At 43.5% G+C, this 18,816-nt stretch overlaps 1 protein-coding gene across 1 annotated transcript in view; it reads right to left on the reverse strand.

Annotated features, from left to right (window-relative positions):
- MAN1A2 (mannosidase alpha class 1A member 2) overlaps positions 1-18,199 on the reverse strand; it is a 106,027-nt gene extending 87,828 nt beyond the window's left edge. The window contains exon 1 of the mRNA XM_015873576.1: positions 17,419-18,199. Within this exon, the coding sequence (XP_015729062.1) occupies positions 17,419-17,726 (308 nt within the window). The 5' untranslated portion in view covers positions 17,727-18,199. The remainder of the gene's footprint in view (positions 1-17,418) is intronic.
- Between the last annotated feature and the right edge of the window lie 617 nt (positions 18,200-18,816).

The following is an 18,816-nucleotide window of genomic DNA, read 5'->3' on the forward strand; positions in this document are numbered from 1 at the left end:
TACACATAACTGGGTTCTCATACAACAGCTGAGCAACATCTGTTTCGCATTAAAAACACATCTTTACAAAAAAAGTACATTTACATATGAGATGGACAGAGCAGTCCCACTGCTTTCAGTAGCACAGATCGGTTACTGAAACATATCCTCAAGCAAAAGGAACCAGCTCTTAAATACTACTTTACAACCAGCCTGCTATTACTGTCAAAAATAAGAACCCCATAAATGAACTTAAAAAGGCAGAAACACAACAACACAAGCCAAGAAGAAAAAAAGTGGTGCACTCTATAATCAGGTCTGTATCACTGAAGTTCTCACAAAATACAACAAAGCACTGCAGTATTATCCACACCATAACGAGTTCATCTTTTACAGAGATCAACTTGCTACAATCCTCATTATTTGTTTTTCTTTATTCTACAAAATAAATACATACATGCATTTTTTAGAATGATTAAGACAAACTTGCTTTGATGGCAACTTTTTCCCAGCATAACCACGAACCTATTCAAGCTGCCTGATATCACATTAAACAGAATCCTAAGATTAGTCAGACTTTGATGGCTCATTTTAGATTAAAAATAAAGCCTCAATCACCTGAAAACCAAGAAACTACAAGATTACAGGTTTCCACTATACCTTAATTTGCACCCTCTCCTACACAGGTAGAGCCACATTAAACTTTCACGCACACATACATTAACTAGCACCTCCTACACTACTTCACATTTTAACACTTTCTGGAGTGAAAAGCCATTGCTGGTTATTTATTTATTTATGTGATTCTTATGTAACATTTCACCTAAAGAAAAGGAATCACAGGTCCCTTTTTTTGTGAAGCACCAATGACTGTTTCAATAGGTGCTCTGGAAAGCTTGCCTACACCATCAGCATTACTGTACTGACCTGCTACTCTTTCACACTCTCCACTGGCTACATCCCCTGACAGCTGTGTCAAGATGGGGCAACAGGTTCATAAGCCAGTACTGTACAGGAAGTTTTGAAGGAGATGAAGTCAGAAGTGAGCACAAAGCAACAACATATTAACTTATTAAAGGGCTGATAATAGCAGGACACGGGGAAATGGTTTTAAGTTAAAAGAGGGAAGATTTAGGTTGGATGTTAGGGGGAAGTTCTTCACTAGGAGAAGTGGTAGGCCCTGGAACAGGCTGCCCAGGGAGGTTGTGGATGCCCCATCCTTGGAGGTGTTCAAGACCAGGTTGGACGGGGCCCTGGGCAACCTGATCTAGTAAAGGTGTATGTTTGGTGGCCCTGCCAGGCAGGGGTTGGAACTACATGATCCATGAGGTCCCTTCCAACCCAGGTCATTCTGTGATTCTGTAACTCCAATCACTCACATGCAGAGCAATACAGACAGCATCCTTATTCTCCCATTTGGAAAGAGTTCCTAGAGGCATGAAGAAAATCGTTAGGTGTGATTGAAAAGGCCCATACAGTCCCCCAGAAACTGAACAAGTCTTAATGCAGAAGTTTCATTTATCTCTAATTTTTTGTCCTTCATACTCACTTGATAAAAGGAATCAGTGCATCTATCAATTACAGAAGGTTCTTATTCACATAGTTTAGCCCAATAACAGAACATCGTGGTATTAGTTTTGACTAATATGCTACCAAAGGTTTCATAATATTTTTACATAATAAAGAAATAGCAATACACAGGAGAAGAAATAAAAGAGAAACAGGATTTCACCTGTTTATCTTCACAAGATATAGCTTAAAACACTCCTCCAGCGGAGATCAAAGTCTTGCTGAAACCAGTATATATGAACATCAGAGAGAAAGCTGCATGAATTCCTTCAGTAGGAAGCGTTAAGTACAAACATTTATATACTTGATATACCAGGACAGCCTCACACTCTATATGCAATAGGACAAATTACATTCCGTGCCACTCCATACAGATGTTTTAAGCTTGCTCTAAAAAAGGAAGGGGACATACCTGTATTAACTTGTTTTATAAAAACAATTTTATTTTTATCTGCTAAAAATCAGATTGAAAGTTTTATTTAGTTTAAAATACTGATCCAATAAGAAAAACTAAAACACTTGAACCAAGCAGTAATATCCACATCCACCTGACTTTTTGAAGTGTAAATAACATCAAGAAACAAGTCTGAGACACTAGAATGGAAAAACAGGGTGCCAAAACATACTTGCTGTACACAATTAGACATGCGTATGCATATTTATATGTATCTGAAGAAAAAGCCAAGCAGCAATCACTAAAAAGTATGACAGTTATTTTAACATCTCAGTAATTCATGACTGCGAGGCTGGAGTTTTACACCCATAACATTTGAGCAAACAGAAGATGACAACCTCCTGCTATCAGTTACTATGTAGGTCAACAGCAGAGGAGGAGAAAAATACCTTGACAGGGTATCACACATATCAGCTTGCAGCAGGAGGATGGGAGGGTGGGGAAAGAAACGAGACTGACTACAGCTCCACATCATACTTACAATGATTAATAAGTGGCTACTGCCAAGCACAAAGTTCTACTCAACCTCACACCAGCTCTGGTACCTGTCACTGGCTGATGAACTCAGCATAGGAGACTATCAGAGGGCTTGTTAGTGCTGTCCTGGACACCGGCTTGCTCTGAGTTTTTCTGCATGGGTTTATCTTCCTGATTTGGCTGGTGGTAGGGTGGGATGACGGTCAAAGCTAACACCGGGAAAGAAGTGGAAACAATCTTTCCACTGCAGGCAAGTCTATACAGCCTTCCTTTAACAGGATCAGCCAGAGAAGAAACCAATGTGTACACTGTAGCTTTAAAGCAACTGTTATAACAAAAAAAAATGAAATTAAATTGCCAACAGCAATAAGGCGGGGTGTCTGCTAGAAGCTGACAACTACTAGATGTGGTAAGACAGATGAACTGACTGAACAACCCACACAACTCCTAGACTACAGACCACTAACGTAAGTACAAGTCATGGCAGGTTAAGTTTTGGGAACTTCTGGCTGTCTCAGGGAGAGGACCCATCCACTAAGCCAGTTTCCAGCAGGGGAAGACATGGACTTTATTGTACACTCAAGGCAAAGAAGCTACACACATAGACCCGCGAGAGCATATCCTGGTATGAAAGGCAGCTGCCCACCATCAGCATTGGAACCTACTCTGAACAGCGTACAGGAACTGCTTACACAGAACTGCAGTATTAGTGATACGATCAACAAAAATAGCTCAAACACTGTTTTATGTAATTAATATCATAACTCGGTATTCCTTGTGTGGGTCATCATCTCTGTACAAACCACTTGATATCCCTGAACTTTGGCTGCCCTATAAAACCAAGCTCCCTTACTCCCTATGCAGGTTCTCAGGAGACCAGAAAACAAGTAAGTCAGCCAGTGATGACCAGACTGAACTGAAAAATCACAGAATGGCTCGAGTTGGAAGGGACCTCAAGGATCATCAGGTTCCAAACTCCCTGCCATTGGTGGGGTTGCCAACTGCTGGATAAGTACTAGATCAGATTGCCCATGGCCCCATCCAACCTGCCCTTAAACACCTTCAGGGGTGGAGCATCCAAAACCTCTCTGGGCAACCTGTTCCAGCACTTCACCACTCTCTCTGTGACAAACTTCCCCTTGACAATTAACCTAAAGCTTCCTTCCTTTAGTTTAAAACCATTCCTCCTTGTCCTATCACTATCTACACATATAAAAAGTTGATTTGTCTCATGTTTAAACTCCCTTTTAATACCAGAAGGCCACAATGAGGTCTCCCCACAGCACTCTCTTTTCTAGGCTGAACAAGCCCAGTTCCTTCATCCAGTCACTGATCACCCTGGGCCAAGCCAGGTCTCCTAACTGGCCAAATGCCCAAACACCGCTCTCAGAACAAGGACTAAGAAAAGATTAAAAGGCTGACCACACAGGAGAACATAACATAAGCTTTAAGTGTTACAGAACTGCATATTCAAGGGCCCCAAGTGATATGGAGCAGACTTCTCAGTCTCTTAAAGTAAGCCTGAAGACTCACAAATTGAAGAAAAAAACCTGGAGAAAGCAAAAGCCATGATATGAGCATCTTTTTAATCTAAAAATTCTTGATTCTTCAAATGTAAAATAAGTTGACAGCTAACAATAACACACAAGCAATGGCTATCGTAAAGAAAGAGCAGCAAACAGTATTTAAAAGTAGACTCACAGATGGCAAACTTTCAGGTAAACAGATGGTACTACATGTCCCTGTACGGGAATCCCTCTGGCAGGTTCTGCAAAGTGCTATAAAAGCAGCTCCCCTCACACAGATGTTCTGCCAACACGAGCTGCCATATTTCCATAACACTATTTTACTCACCCAGAGTAGCTCTGTGCATCCCAGAAGCAACAGTGCTTCAAATAGCCTATGGAAAGTGAGAGGTGGTGGAGTCACTGTAGGACATGCTGGTGGTGATGGGTTGATGGTTGGACTAGATGATCTTAGTCATCATTTCAAACCCTAATGATTTTATATAGGAAGACACAGACTGCAATGTGGATATACTTTTTATACTGGATTGATCAAAACATAAGCACCCTCTATAGAAAGTTCTCCCATAGCACACCCCTAGGAGTGGTTAGAAGAACAGCAAATCTTTACACCTTTCTACTTGACAAAGCAGTCAAACCCAGAACAAAAGAGAAAGCAATGAAATACCTCGAAGCAGAATCAAAACTGTCAAATTCGCAGTGATCCATAGAACAAAACCACATCTCACTACTCAAACAAGTTTTTCAATCTCGTCAATAAATCAGAGGATGAAAGACAAGGGTGTGTGACAAATCACTTAGCTTTACAGTTGCTTTTAACAAGTTTCCACATAAAAAAAAATCCACCCTGCTAATAAACTACATAATCATGATTCAAGAAACAGACACTTGGGTGAGGTTTTTTGTATTACAAAAGGCCGGAAAAGGAACAATGGATCAGCAACTCCCCATTAAAAAAAAGTCACATGTAACAACTCAGTGCTCACAAAACTTAGCGCATTTATGAATATGGCAAGCTTTTTTTCCTTCAAAAGAGGACACAGATACAGTCTTTATCATAGAACAACACTGAGGTTGGCAGAGACCCCTGCAGCTCATCTGGTCTAAACTCTGCTCAATCAAGGCCACTTGTAGCAGGTTGCCAGCTCAGGTACAGAAAGCTTTTGAACACCCCCCAAGGATGGAGATATACCATAATTTATGCAATGGAGTTTTCTTCCATATGGGAAAGCTGCAGAGAATGTAAGCAATAAGCTTCACGCTGAGAAAAACAACTTCCCAATTGCATAAACAGTCTTTCCAATTGGGTAAACGATATCACTGACAGCCTTTTAGGTTAGACAAATCCAACACAGAATCTAAGGAATTACTGACCTACAAACAAGCTACGTATCTTAACATCAAGCTGGTGAATGCAACAGAATGCAGCAGAGGTACAGAAGAGGAAATAGTGATGTGAACTACCCTTACGCATTACAGCATTAGTGAAAGGTGGCAGGAACAGCTACATAAATCTCAATTCACACACATCTGTAACAAAAGTACTGTCAGAATACAGTACCTGAGAAAAATATGACAAATGATTGGCAATTTATAACTAACATACACATCTAGAAGGTCACTTCCAGTTATTATCATTTGGGATTCCGGAAAGAAGGGAGAAGCAATAAAGCAAACAAAACGTAATATTAGAGAAGGAAAATGAGTCAGTACTTGACACTTATCACCAGACTTCTCTTTTCGACACCACACCCAGTCTCATAGGAAAAGGCTGTGACAGGCTATGGGCAAAGGGCACCTGATCTGACAGACAGCAAGGAAGAAAGGGACAGACATGGTTGGGGTAAGCTTCCATCCAGCTCCTTTTATCTTTTGGATGCGGTGCTGAGGGATATGATTTAGCAGAGGGTTATTAAAGTTAGGGTACTATGGTTAGGCTGAGGATGGACTTGATGATCTTTGAGGTCTTTTCCAGCCTGAGTAGTTCTATGATTCCATCTTCCTCCCCAGCTTAACACAGTAGAAGAGATGTGGGTGCTATTTAAGATGTCACAAACTACTCAACACTCACCACATCGAAAGCCCTGTTTTATTTCAACTGCTGAAACACTAAGCTGAAAACAGTAGTTTCAAATTGCTAAAAATAAGTGATCAATTTATAAAAAGTAAAGGTAGAACAGAAACTGAAAACAAAATGTGAAAACAGAAGCTACCTACCACAACTATCTTTGAACAGACTGATGTAGAATCATAGAACGGCTTGTGTGTGAAGGGACTCTAAAATCCATCTAGTTCCAACCTTCCTGCCATGCCCAGGATTGTCACCCACCAGACCAGGCTGCTCAGGACCCCATCCAACCTGGCCAAGGACAAAGCACCCATAGTTTCTCATGGCAGCTTGTTTCAGCCTCACCACCTTCCCAGTGGAAAATTTATCTCTGGAATCTAATATGAATTGCCCCCCTGTTAGCTTAAAGCCATTCCCCCTTGTCCTGTCACTATCTACCCCTATAAAAAGTTGGTTTTCCTCCCACTTATAAGCTCCCTTTAACCACTGGAAGGTAGCAATGAGGTCTCCCTGGAGTCTTCTCTCCTCCAGGCTGAAGAAGCCCAGCTCCTTTAGCCTGCTGTCATAAGACCGATGCTTCAGTCATTTATTTAAACTATTTTTTATTTAAATTTATTTTTGAATTCAACTGCATTTTAAATTTCTGCAGGATAACCCTCAATTTACAGAGTAAAAAAAATAAAATAAAATAAAATAAAATAAAATAAAATAAAATAAAATAAAATAAAATAAAATAAAATAAAATAAAATAAAATAAATCTGCATTGGTTTATACCTTAATGGACATTAACTGAGAATTGATCAGGTGACTCATGTCAATACTCGAACCATTCAGAACCAGTAAAAGTGGCATTTTCCTTCCAGCTCCCAATGTTCCTCCTGCAAGTGTTCCTGCACATTACATGACCACTTGAAACATCACATTGAGCATCATCAGTCAGGCACTTTGCCAAATTGACACAAATGTGTCAAGCCTCATTTTTCTTTGTAATAGCAGCAGACTGGATGATCTAGTTCCACTGTAGTGTGACAGCCAGATGCTATTCTGGGTAAATTACATCTAAGGAGGGGAAAGGGCTGTCAAGCAAACCGCTATGTATAACTACAATAGCGCATCCGTCTGAATAAAATTAGTGATCAAGTCATTTATAAAAAGATAAACATATCAAATTACTGATATATTAAAAACGCAATAAACCAAGTGCCTGGGGTTCACACACAGCAGTAGTGAATCTCAATTTCTGTTGGTTCAGAAACACACACACACACGAATAAAATCACAGAATCACACAGAATCACGGAATGACCCGGGTTGGAAGGGACCTCAAGGATCATGTAGTTCCAACCCCCCTGCCTGGCAGGGCCACCAAACATACACCTTTACTAGATCAGGTTGCCCAGGGCCCCATCCAACCTGGCCTTGAACACCTCCAAGGACGGGGCATCCACAACCTCACTGGGCAGCCTGTTCCAGGGCCTAACCACTCTCCTAGTGAAGAACTTCCCCCTAACATCCAACCTAAATCTTCCCTCTTTTAACTTAAAACCATTTCCCCGTGTCCTGCTATTATCAGCCCTTTTGAAGAGTTTACTCGCCTCCTGGGAGTAAGCTCCCTTCAGGTATTGAAAGGCTGCAATGAGGTCACCCCGCAACCTTCTCTTCTCCAGGCTGAACAAACCCAACTCCCTCAGCCTGTCCTCATAGGGGAGGTGCTCCAGCCCCCTGATCATCTTTGTGGCCCTCCTCTGGACCTTTTCCAAAATCTCCATGTCTTTTTTGTACTGAGGGCTCCACACCTGGACACAGTACTCCAGATGGGACCTCACAAGAGCAGAGTACTGTGTGATCACCATTAGACATCTTACTTTGTGCGTCAATACACCGCTCCCAAAGCCTACTCTAACCAGCAAGCAGCCATCAACTGCAGCAGTGCCAACACAAGGCTGGGAAAAAGCCAGAGCCACTGTTGCTGTTACCACAGCTGAAACCACCACCCACCACCTCACTGTGTTTGGTCTCCTAAAACATTCAGCAAGATCACTGAAAGTCAGTGGGGATCATTATTTAGCATGGAGGAATTCAGTGATACGCCTTTGCTTCATACACACTTCCATGTCAGACACCATCCTGTCACGCTGCCCCTCCGCTGCCATCTGTTGCACAGCAACAGCATGCAATGGAATACTGGTAGAAAGGTTCGACCTCTACTGCCAGACCACCACCATCAGCCTCGGATGTGGTGGGCCATAATAGGAGGCATTACTTTCAAAGCAGTCCTAATAAGTATTCAGGTTCAACACAAAGCTTGGTAGGGTTCCAAAGGTATCAGTGTCAGGATGAGGAAGTTCCCAGACAGAAAACTCAAAACAAAACCAACAAAAAGAAAAGATTAGTATTAAGAATATGCCTGCATTGCAATAACTGTTAACTTTCCATCCATCATCTGGGATGGGAATTACTGCTCCTCCGTACAAATAAGTAAGATGTTTACGCTATGGGAACTTCTCATCTTACTGATCTGACTCAGTAAAATTAGCAGATGCTACTTAGCCGGTTTTAACTGCATAATGTCAATACATAACAGTTCAGATTAATAACTGATTTAAAATAGTAATGTATCTAATACAGGGATATAGTGCAAAATCTCTCATTTGTTTCAACTCCCCTATTTACTGGGAAGTAGCATTCCCAAAGATCTCATTAAGATATTAAATAGCCGTGTACTCCACTGTCTAGAATATGAAATCATTCACAAAATATATAAGCTTGAATTATCTGTATGAACCTTTCCCTTTGTAAAATCCTATGATGCAGAAGAGTCTATCTACTCTTCTGCTGCATTTTCTTCTCCAGATCATAGTATATTGCAGCTCAAGATTCAATCCAAGAGGTATTTAATAATTTGGACAACACTTTCCACTTAAAAGGAAATGGATGACACCAGAACAGATGCCTTTAGGAGACTAAGGACTTGCATTATAGCACTGAGAAAACAGACATACTTGCATCATCTGCAATTATTAAGTCTAGAGTAAAACAGTCCTCAGTGCTTTCAAGATAAAGCTGATTAACACAAGATTTAAAAGGTCACCAGAAACATGGTTCTCATTCAAATTAGTTCACACCATTTTTTCCTCACAGCTGTTTCTCCAAGACTTATAAAATATTCTCTGAAATTCTGCAAATCTAAGTAAATTGCTATTAACACACCAGACTCTTTTCTACACTCAAGTTGACTCAGAATCCCTCATTATTAAGGTGTATGTTTGGTGGCCCTGCCAGGCAGGGGGGCTGGAACTACATGATCCTTGAGGTCCCTTCCAACCCGGGTCATTCTGTGATTCTGTGATTATTTCTTGCCTCCATAGATTTTGACCTATGCTCTTGTTTTCTGATCCCCAAAAACAGCAGAAAAGTTCATCTGAATATATAATAAAAGATTGCCTGAATTTATATACAAACATGACTGCAGAACATAGATTCAAAATAAAGAGACTTTTGGGGCTCCGTACCACACAAGGTTGATGGGGTAGTAGAAACAGCATCTCATCTAGGACAATAAATAAGCAGCATCCCTAAGTTCCATAATGAAATAGCAAATACTGAAAATGAAGTACATTCTTGAAGATAACAACATAACACGAAAAATCTGCTGAGGAAACGGCATATTCTTTAAGTTAATCTTAACAGCCAACACAGCAAATGTGATCCTCCCATTCCCAGGACTAAAGGGATACGCCACTCACACAGATGAGGTCGCTTCCTCACCCTTTGCAATTACCTTTTATTGTATCACAAGAGTGTAAAATGGATTAGTGTGACTCATCACTGACAGCCGTCTGCCTGTAAGCTGCCTGACTGTGCACTTCAGTCTGAACATGCCGCCAGTTCCAGAAGGGCAGCAACAACCTGCCAGGAGAACAAGCAGCCTGCCTGTGTAAAGTTCATGTCCCCTGCTGGTCTACAAACAGAGCTAAACCTGAATGGTGATGAATATGATCTTATAAATATCTCGCTGGTTGCTAAAAGCATACATTAAATGTGACAATTACCGTTTTTTCTTGCAGTTGTTAATAAACTTATTTCAGAGCTCTCAAGTCTTGTTGCAGCAAGGAAGTACTTTCATCATACGTGCTCCCTTAAAGCTGTAAATAACTTTGCTTACATCATATTGGCAGGCTGCACAACATAAGCCAGGTGAAAACCTCGAACTTTCTCCCTGTCCACTGTGAGTTTCAAGGGAGATCTATGGCAAGAGGCTGGAGAAGCATTTACAACATCCTCCAGTGTCTTAAGAGGTAACTAACAAGTGAAAGAAAGCACATAAAATATTAATTAAACTAAGCTGAATACCATATTACAAGGTAATCCAGTTCATGAGTCCGCATCTTAAAAACACTCAAAAAACTGAAGGCAGCAAGGCAGAATCATAAGAATCATAAATAAGAATCAGCATCTGGACAAATAGATGTTGCAAGGAGCAGAACTAAAGTAGCACAGCACTTCATGCGTTAGTATCCTTTAGCTGTGTGGACCAACGTTGCCTCCAACCTTTGTAACACTTCCAGATAGACCAACCAGCATCGCTGATCAGGTTTCATGAATGACTACTGGGCTCTTCCTTTCAACACTGTCCCTACTTACAGTCTCACATATAATTAGCAATTAGATAATAACAAGTAAATAGACTTATTTTGACAGGTCACTCTCAGCTTCCCATAGAAGTTACAGGGAAAAAGATGACTTAACAGGGAAGAGATTCAGCACCACAGGTGAACATATAGCACAATGTTATACACTTTGCCTGCTTAAGAGCAAAGCTAAAGATACCTTAAAGAACAGCTTCCAACTTAGAATAGCAGGTTAACACATAGCACGCCTTCTTAAAATGTTTAAGTTTCGGAAACACCAAAGAACCTGGTCAGGTACTCAAAAATAAAAGCTAGTTGTTGAATTCCAAAATTCAAAGACAATTTGTATAGATCAGAGGGTACATAATTACATTGTAAATGCAGGTGCTCTGAAAAAGCTAAAATCACACACTGCATTTAGAGCCTTCAGACTTTTTATTTCAAGGATCAAGGAGGTGTGGAAAGGATATTTATTTTTCTCATTGCTTGACTTTGAGCTTGTTGAACAATCTTCTTTCTACAAGCAATAGCTTGCAAAAAAAAAAACACCCTCTACATTTTAGTAATGTAGCGTTAAAGTACCAAATTAAGACACGTTACAACATTCACACGTCCCCACAAATGGAAGCAGGAAAATGAACAAACCCCACAAGCTACAAACGCATGCACTGAAGTTCCTGCTTTGTCTTTGCTGTGAGAAATAACTGTCTGCATAACAGACCAAATTTCTCTGAACACTCCAACGGCAATAACAGGCAGGATGGTGAAATAGACACTGATCACATTTTCTAGTTTACGGGCTTCTTGGGGAAGAGCCTCAGAAGGAGAGAAAAAAGAATCTAATCATCTCTAAGGCAAAATATTAACATACGCTTCAGAGATAAGTTATGAAGTAATGACATCTTTCTGAAACAATTATCAACTGAAAATACATTGCTGTAGTGCTCAAACATTTCACATACAGACCAACAGCAGATTTCTCCTCACACAAGCTTAAAGCGTTTAGATAAGAGAGCAATAAAATCTTTCAAGGTCTTCCCTCTTTTTTGCCAGTATTACGTTTCCATCCAATTCCTTTATAATCATGCACACATACAACAAGACATCATCAAATTTGTAATTACATTTACATACGCTTGCTGTAAGGAAGCAACAGCCTGCAACTTCCAGCAGAGGAAGAATGGAATGTTTGTATTTAATATATTATACATACAACAGCAGAAAATGGAAGAACACAGTGTGCCCACATTGCTTACTATTGCTTATACCACTGCAAACACCATCAAGTAACCTCCAGTTACGTTACAATTCTTTGGAGACTTCCATCTACAAAATGCTGCTGCCTCCCACCCACTGGTTGGCCTATATCCAGCAAGCAGCTTTCTGCAGTTTTCCCACGCCTACAGAATCACAGAATGACCCGGGTTGGAAGGGACCTCAAGGATCATGTAGTTCCAATCCCCCTGCCTGGCAGGGCCACCAAACATACACCTTTACTAGATCAGGTTGCCCAGGGCCCCGTCCAACCTGGTCTGAAAACACCTCCAACGGATCGGGCATCCACAAACCTCCCTGGTCAGATCCTGTTCAGGCCTCACCGCTCTCCTAGTGAAGAACTTCCCCCTAACATCCAACCTAAATCTTCCCTCTTTTAACTTAAAACCATTTCCCCATGTCCTGCTATTGTCAGCCCTTTCCAAGAGTTTACTCCCCTCCTGGGTGTAAGTTCCCTTCAGGTATTGAAAGGCTGCAATGAGGCCTAATTGTTTTCCAGGATGCACACAAAGCATAGATCATGCAGAAAATGTGTTGTTTCTTTCTTTTTAACTGAAAGGATAAGAACCGCAGAATGAGCTCTCAACTGCTCTCTTCCATAGTGCAAGAAATGCTTTGTCAAACTGGAGCACAACAACCTGAAGAAAGAAGCACTCTGCATCTGATGTGGGCTGTTAAGCAGATGGGGAGGGGAGGAGGAAGGACATCTATACAGATGGTCTGGATGAAAGCATTTCTCAGCCTACTACATGCACTTATTTCAGCACAACCTTGCAAAATAACACAAGAGGGTACCTCCTCTCCCACTGCACAGTATAACTTCAGGAAAATATCAAGTTTAAGGGTATAAGATGGAAGAAATCTAAAGAAAGACAACTAGAAATACAAGATGTTTCTGACCCTCAACCTGGAACACACTCTTCCTGTGCTCTTCAGCTCTATCAGGGCCACCAGGAGTACCTTGCACCCTGGAAGCCCCCTCTTCTCTACAAAGCACCTCAACTTGCACTTGATGCCCATATCGTACGCTTATTATGCAGTCTGCTCTGACAACAGGCTCAACGTAATGCAAAGAGAAATTGGATGGACAATGAGTTTAGCCCCAGAGGCTACAGCAGCTTCTGAATTTTCAGGGGAAAAAGCAAGTTCTCTGAATCACAATATCCAATAGCTGTGGGGATAGGACTAGGGGTAATGGACGAAAGTACAGCATAGTAAGTTCCGCACAAATGTGTGGAAGAAATTCTTTCCAGTGAGGGTGATGGAGCACTGGAACAGGCTGCCCAGGGAGGTGGTGGAGTCTCCTTCTCTGGAGATATTCAAGACCCGCCTGGACGCCTACCTGTGCGACGTGGTGTAGGGAACCTGCTTTGGCAGGGGGGTTGGACTCGATGATCTCTAGAGGTCCCTTCCAACCCCTACAATTCTGTGATTCTGTGATTGCACGATGACCTGCATCTCAAGTACACACAGGGGGAGAAGAGCAGAAGTTGGCTTTGCACAGCTTTTTCTTGATGGCATGGCAAAGGAACCACTTTTACATCTAATTAAGCCACATAGTCCACAGAAGGTAAAAGAAGCCAAACGAAGCATATCAAGTCTTTCAAATTAAGAAGAGTAGCAGGATTTCAAAGCATAAAGAAGCTCCTCACTATCATTTTTATTACTTACACCACTGAGGAGTACAGCAGTAGCAGCTACTGCCCTTAGAGGTAATCAGAAATCAAGCAACAGATGAATCACAGAATGGCCTGGCTTGAAAAGGACCATAATGATAGTCTAGTTTCAACCACAAGAGCAGGCTGCCCAGAGGCACATCCAGCCTGGCCTTGAATGCCTCTAGGGACGGGGCATCTTCAGCCTCCTTGGGCAACCTGTTCCAGTGCGTCACCACCCTCTGAGTGAAACACTTCCTCCTAATACCCAACCTAAACCTCCCCTGTCTCAGTTTAAGACAATAAAGAAATAAAAGAATGCTTTTAAACTATTGCCATCCAGCTGCTGACCCACAGCTGGCCACGTCAAACTGCTGAGCTTATCATTTCTGCATAACACACAAGCCAATATACCTTAGTTTCAAAGGAACAATGTCACAGGTGTGATTTATACTCATCTGTATTCTGGGAGTAAGTTCCCTTCAGGTATTGAAAGGCTGCAATGAGGTCACCTCGCAACCTTCTCTTCTCCAGGCTGAACAAGCCCAACTCCCTCAGCCTGTCCTCATAGGGGAGGTGCTCCAGCCCCTTGATCATCTTCCTGTCCCTCCTCTGGACCCTTTCCAACAGCTCCATGTCTTTCTTGTACTGAGGGCTCCACACCTGGACACAGTACTCCAGATGGGGTCTCACAAGAGCATATGTCCTATATATATATATATAAATAAATAAATATATATATATATATATATATCCTATATCCCAAGAAAGTAGCCTAACTATATGTTTTGGGTTTGGTCGCGGATTTTTCTGTTGTTGTTTTAGTATTCAATAGAAGTCAATACCAACTGTCACCAAAGGAACACTTCCTTAACCACTAAGCAAACACACCTGTCACTTCATGATAAACTGTGTACCATGTAGAAATGACACTTGATCCGGTTTCTTCTCAAGTCCCACAGTTGTTGCAAAAAGCTTACCAATTTATTGCTATGCTTTCCATCACAGTGCATGCTTTGGGCAGTAACCCAGTAGGTCACTTTACCTTGATCTTTTGCTTTGACTTCATGGTACGATCCAAGAAATAACACCTACAGAGAAGCTGATGTTTGGCTTTGCTGCTGGATGGTAAACTGAACAAAGTTCTTCGTACCAAAATAAGTTATCTAAAAGATCCTTTGCTTTCTACGAACACTGTCAAGATCCCTAAGATCCGGGAGCAGTAACTAAACAGTGAAAATATCAGTAGGCAATTGCTTTCCTTTACAGGATAATAGTCACCACGCCAACCCCACACGAGCAAATATCTATTGATAACACTATCAGGTAACAAGCCAATGAAGTTGCTCCACAAGGAAAGTACATAACCTGGCCTCTTTATGCATACAGCAATGTTCCCACAAATGTCCTGTAAGAAGGCAGGATTTTTAAGTAATTAAGTCCTGCAAACCACTAGAATATGCTAAGCATATCTTAAATAATAGGAATAGTACCTATTTTTGCTCAATTACAGAATCACAGAATGACCCGGGTTGGAAGGGACCTCAAGGATCACGTAGTTCCAACCCCCCTGCCTGGCAGGGCCACCAAACATACACATTTACTAGATCAGGTTGCCCAGGGCCCCGTCCAACCTGGNCGTAGTTCCAACCCCCCTGCCTGGCAGGGCCACCAAACATACACATTTACTAGATCAGGTTGCCCAGGGCCCCGTCCAACCTGGCCTTGAACACCTCCAAGGACGGGGCATCCACAACCTCCCTGGGCAGCCTGTTCCAGGACCTAACCACTCTCCTAGTGAAGAACTTCCCCCTAACATCCAAATTACAACAGAAATGGTGGTCATAAAACCTGCACATGACAGAGAAGCTCTGGCTGGGGGTGAGGAAAAGTACATATTCACAACTATAGAGGAACTATAGGAGAGTCAACCAATGACACAGTAACCACTGCTTTTAATATTTATTTAGACTCTGGTTTAAACTCACTACCAGAGCTAAGCACATTTTGTTTACCTGACTGTGAAATAAAACTCGTCTATGCTCACAGTGTCAGTAATCACACTTAAAAAGCAACCCACATAAGTAGGTTAATCTGGAGCATCACTTCAGAACTGGCAGCATTAACAAATCCCTTTTTCTTTGGCCCATCTACTGGGCAACATGAGGTACAACAGCTCCAACTGGAGTTTGGATAAATACTGCTGAACTCGTTTTTGTTACATCTGTCTTCTGTATTAGAACTTGGTTTTGATGGTATGTGTTAGCATGACTGGGGAAACTAAGAAATGAGATCACCAGAAAAAATGACAGCGAAAGATGAGAACTTCAAAGGTGTATTTAGAGAACACTAAAGCCCATGTTTTGTGCCATGTTTAACTGGACCGACAACTCACATAACACACAAAAAAGGTCCTTGTGAAATGTTAAGCATCCGTGCCCTTTCAGTCAGCAAGAAAGGGCTCGTGATAAACTCTGACATCCAACAGCAGAGGTACCATGAGGAAAAATATCACAGCGCTCAGGTAGACCTTGTAACCAAGAGGATGTTAATAATAGTAAGCAATGACACCCCTCCCCTTTAATCTACACAAGTAGCCTTCGAGAAATTCTAATATCACATCAACAGGATTTATTTTAAACAGTTCTTGAAAGAACACTATCCGCATAAGCAACATTGCCTTAAATTCCACTTAAATTCAAGTATATTGAAATACTGAAGAGCAGACATTCTATCACCCACTGTCACCACATTTTACACATCTTTGACAGTAAGGAGAGATCTTACTCAAGCACAAAAGGCGTGACTTAAGCAATTAAAGTGTATTCGAAGCAAACATACCACAAAACCTGCATTTAAATTCTGGAATCTCAGTTTTGAAGACACTTTGACATAAGCCAGTCTTGAATACTAAGACACTCGCACTGCATAAAGCCTCGGGTGCCCCCAAAAAGCTACCACGAGGATGGCATTGATCACTGATACTGTTAACACTTCATTTCTGATTTCTTCACATTAACACAATAAAGGAAGCTCAACTGCAGTCGCCTCCAATTGCTTGGTATAACATTATAACAATGGATTTTAAGGGCTGGAAAGGATGGCTATGCCTACAACACTTGCTCAACATCCTCTTGTATATCATAGGCTGACAGATTTCATGCTGCAGCTCTGAGGCTTCAATGATGAGAACTCAGTTTAAACCACTCACCAACAAGCTGCTGTCTTGAGCAAGCAAGTAAAGCCGACTGAAAAGATGAAGCAGCTTTGAAGTCACGCAAGTTATCCCCTAAAATACCATAATGCAGCCCCCCCTCCACACACACACTTTCCCCCATGACTGATACTACCGGCTACTGTTGACTAGAGTGAGAAAACAACCACTAGCACTGGAGGTTTAGCCTTGCAGTCCTCACTAGCCAGAAGGCCACAATTTAAATCTCCTTGTGGAAAAAAAGAGATAGAGCTGCATACATCCAGAGAACATAGGGGCAGACAGAACAGCACCAAGAAATTACACACTGAGAAGACTTAAGGACGACAGAGAGAATAGGAAACACGTGAAAGGCTCTTACTTTTCACAGCCACATCGACGGAACGTCTGCAGCTGGCAGCCCGAGAGCCTCACCAGTCACGGTGAGCAGCCCTAACTTTTCCATCCGCCAAACAAAAAGGGGATATCGTTCTCAGATGGGGGGACGTGAAGAACACGAGAAGCCCACGGCCGGAGCCCTCCGGACCGCGGTGTCCCTCAGCCCATCCCCGCAGCCCGCGGGCACCCACCTGTGCCGGTGCTCGTCGTGTCCCTGCCCGTGGATCAAGAAGCCTCCCAAGTGCTTGCCCCCCTTGCTGGTGTCCACGTGAGGGATGAGCACGTCCTCCAGCCCCAGGTCAAAGCGTTTGTGCTTCGACGAGTCCGGCAGGAAGAAGAACGCCCCGAAGCACAGCGTGATGAAGGCACTCAGGATAAGGAGCAAGATGAATTTCTCCGACAGTCTCAGGGTAGCCCTGTGGTGCGGGAAGGACGACGCGCCCAGGTTGAGGGCGGGCAGCCTGCGCCCGGCCAGGGGCAGCAGGGAGGGAGCGCTCATCCTGCCGCTCACGGCCGCGCTAAGGGGCGCCCCGGCAGCCCCTCAGCCCCGGCGGGGGCCGGCCCGGGCCCGCCTCGGTTCCGTCGCCTCTCGGCCCGGCGCAGGAGCCGTCACCGGCCTCACCATCCTCCCCGCGGTCGCCGGGCCGCGGCCCCCCTACAGCGACCAACCGCCGCGGGGGGAGCGAGGGCCTGGCCGCCCCGACGGCTCCCGCCGCCCGACAGGGCCCGAGCGGGCGGCTCCGCTCAGCGCCGCTCGTCGAGCTCCGCGGCGGCTCCGCTCCGGGCTGGCGGCGGCGAGCGGGCTGCGAGGGGCCCGGCCTGGCGTGCGGCGCCGCTCTGCCCGCGTGTCCTGAACGGGGCCGGGCGGAGGCTCATCCCCGCCGCCCCGCTGCGAACGGCGAGCGGCGCCGGTACGGCCGCCGCAATTGCACTCCGGACCCCCCTCCTCGCCCTGCCTGCGCCTGCGCGAAGGCGGCAGGACACGCAAGCGCGATGAGAAAAGCGAGGAGTCCCGGAATACGCTGCCAAGGCCGCCCGCCCCATGGGCCGGAGGGGAGGGGACAGGGGAGGAGCATTGTATGGCGTGTATGGGGGTTGTGGGGATTTGGGTGGCTTCTTGTGGTCCCTCCTTGGTAGCTCTGTTTTGGACTCTTCTTGAGTACGTCCACGTTTCTCTTGCACTGGGAGACACAGAACTGGATCCAGTTCTGCGCTCCAGGTGTGGCCCCACCAACACTGAACAGAGTGGAGGGATCTCCTGCCTCCACCTGCTGGCCGTGCTCTGCCTCAAGCAGCCAAGGAAACCACCAGCCTTTGCTGTGAGGTCACATTCCTGCCTCGTGCTCAGTTTAGTGTCCAGCAGGACTCTTTTTTTAGGTCTTTTTCTGCAAAACAGAATGCAGATGTGGTGTTGAGGAATATGATTTAGCCGGGAAGTATTGGTAATGGTTGGACTAGATGATCTTCTAGGTCTTTTCCAACCTTGATAATTCTGTGGTTCTGTGTGAAAACCATTTTCTGGCCAGGCAGCTCCTATGCAAAAGATATATATATATATATATATATATTCCCTGCAAAATCCACAGTAG

This window comes from Coturnix japonica, chromosome 1, assembly GCF_001577835.2.
Source record: "Coturnix japonica isolate 7356 chromosome 1, Coturnix japonica 2.1, whole genome shotgun sequence".
NCBI lineage: Eukaryota > Metazoa > Chordata > Aves > Galliformes > Phasianidae > Coturnix > Coturnix japonica.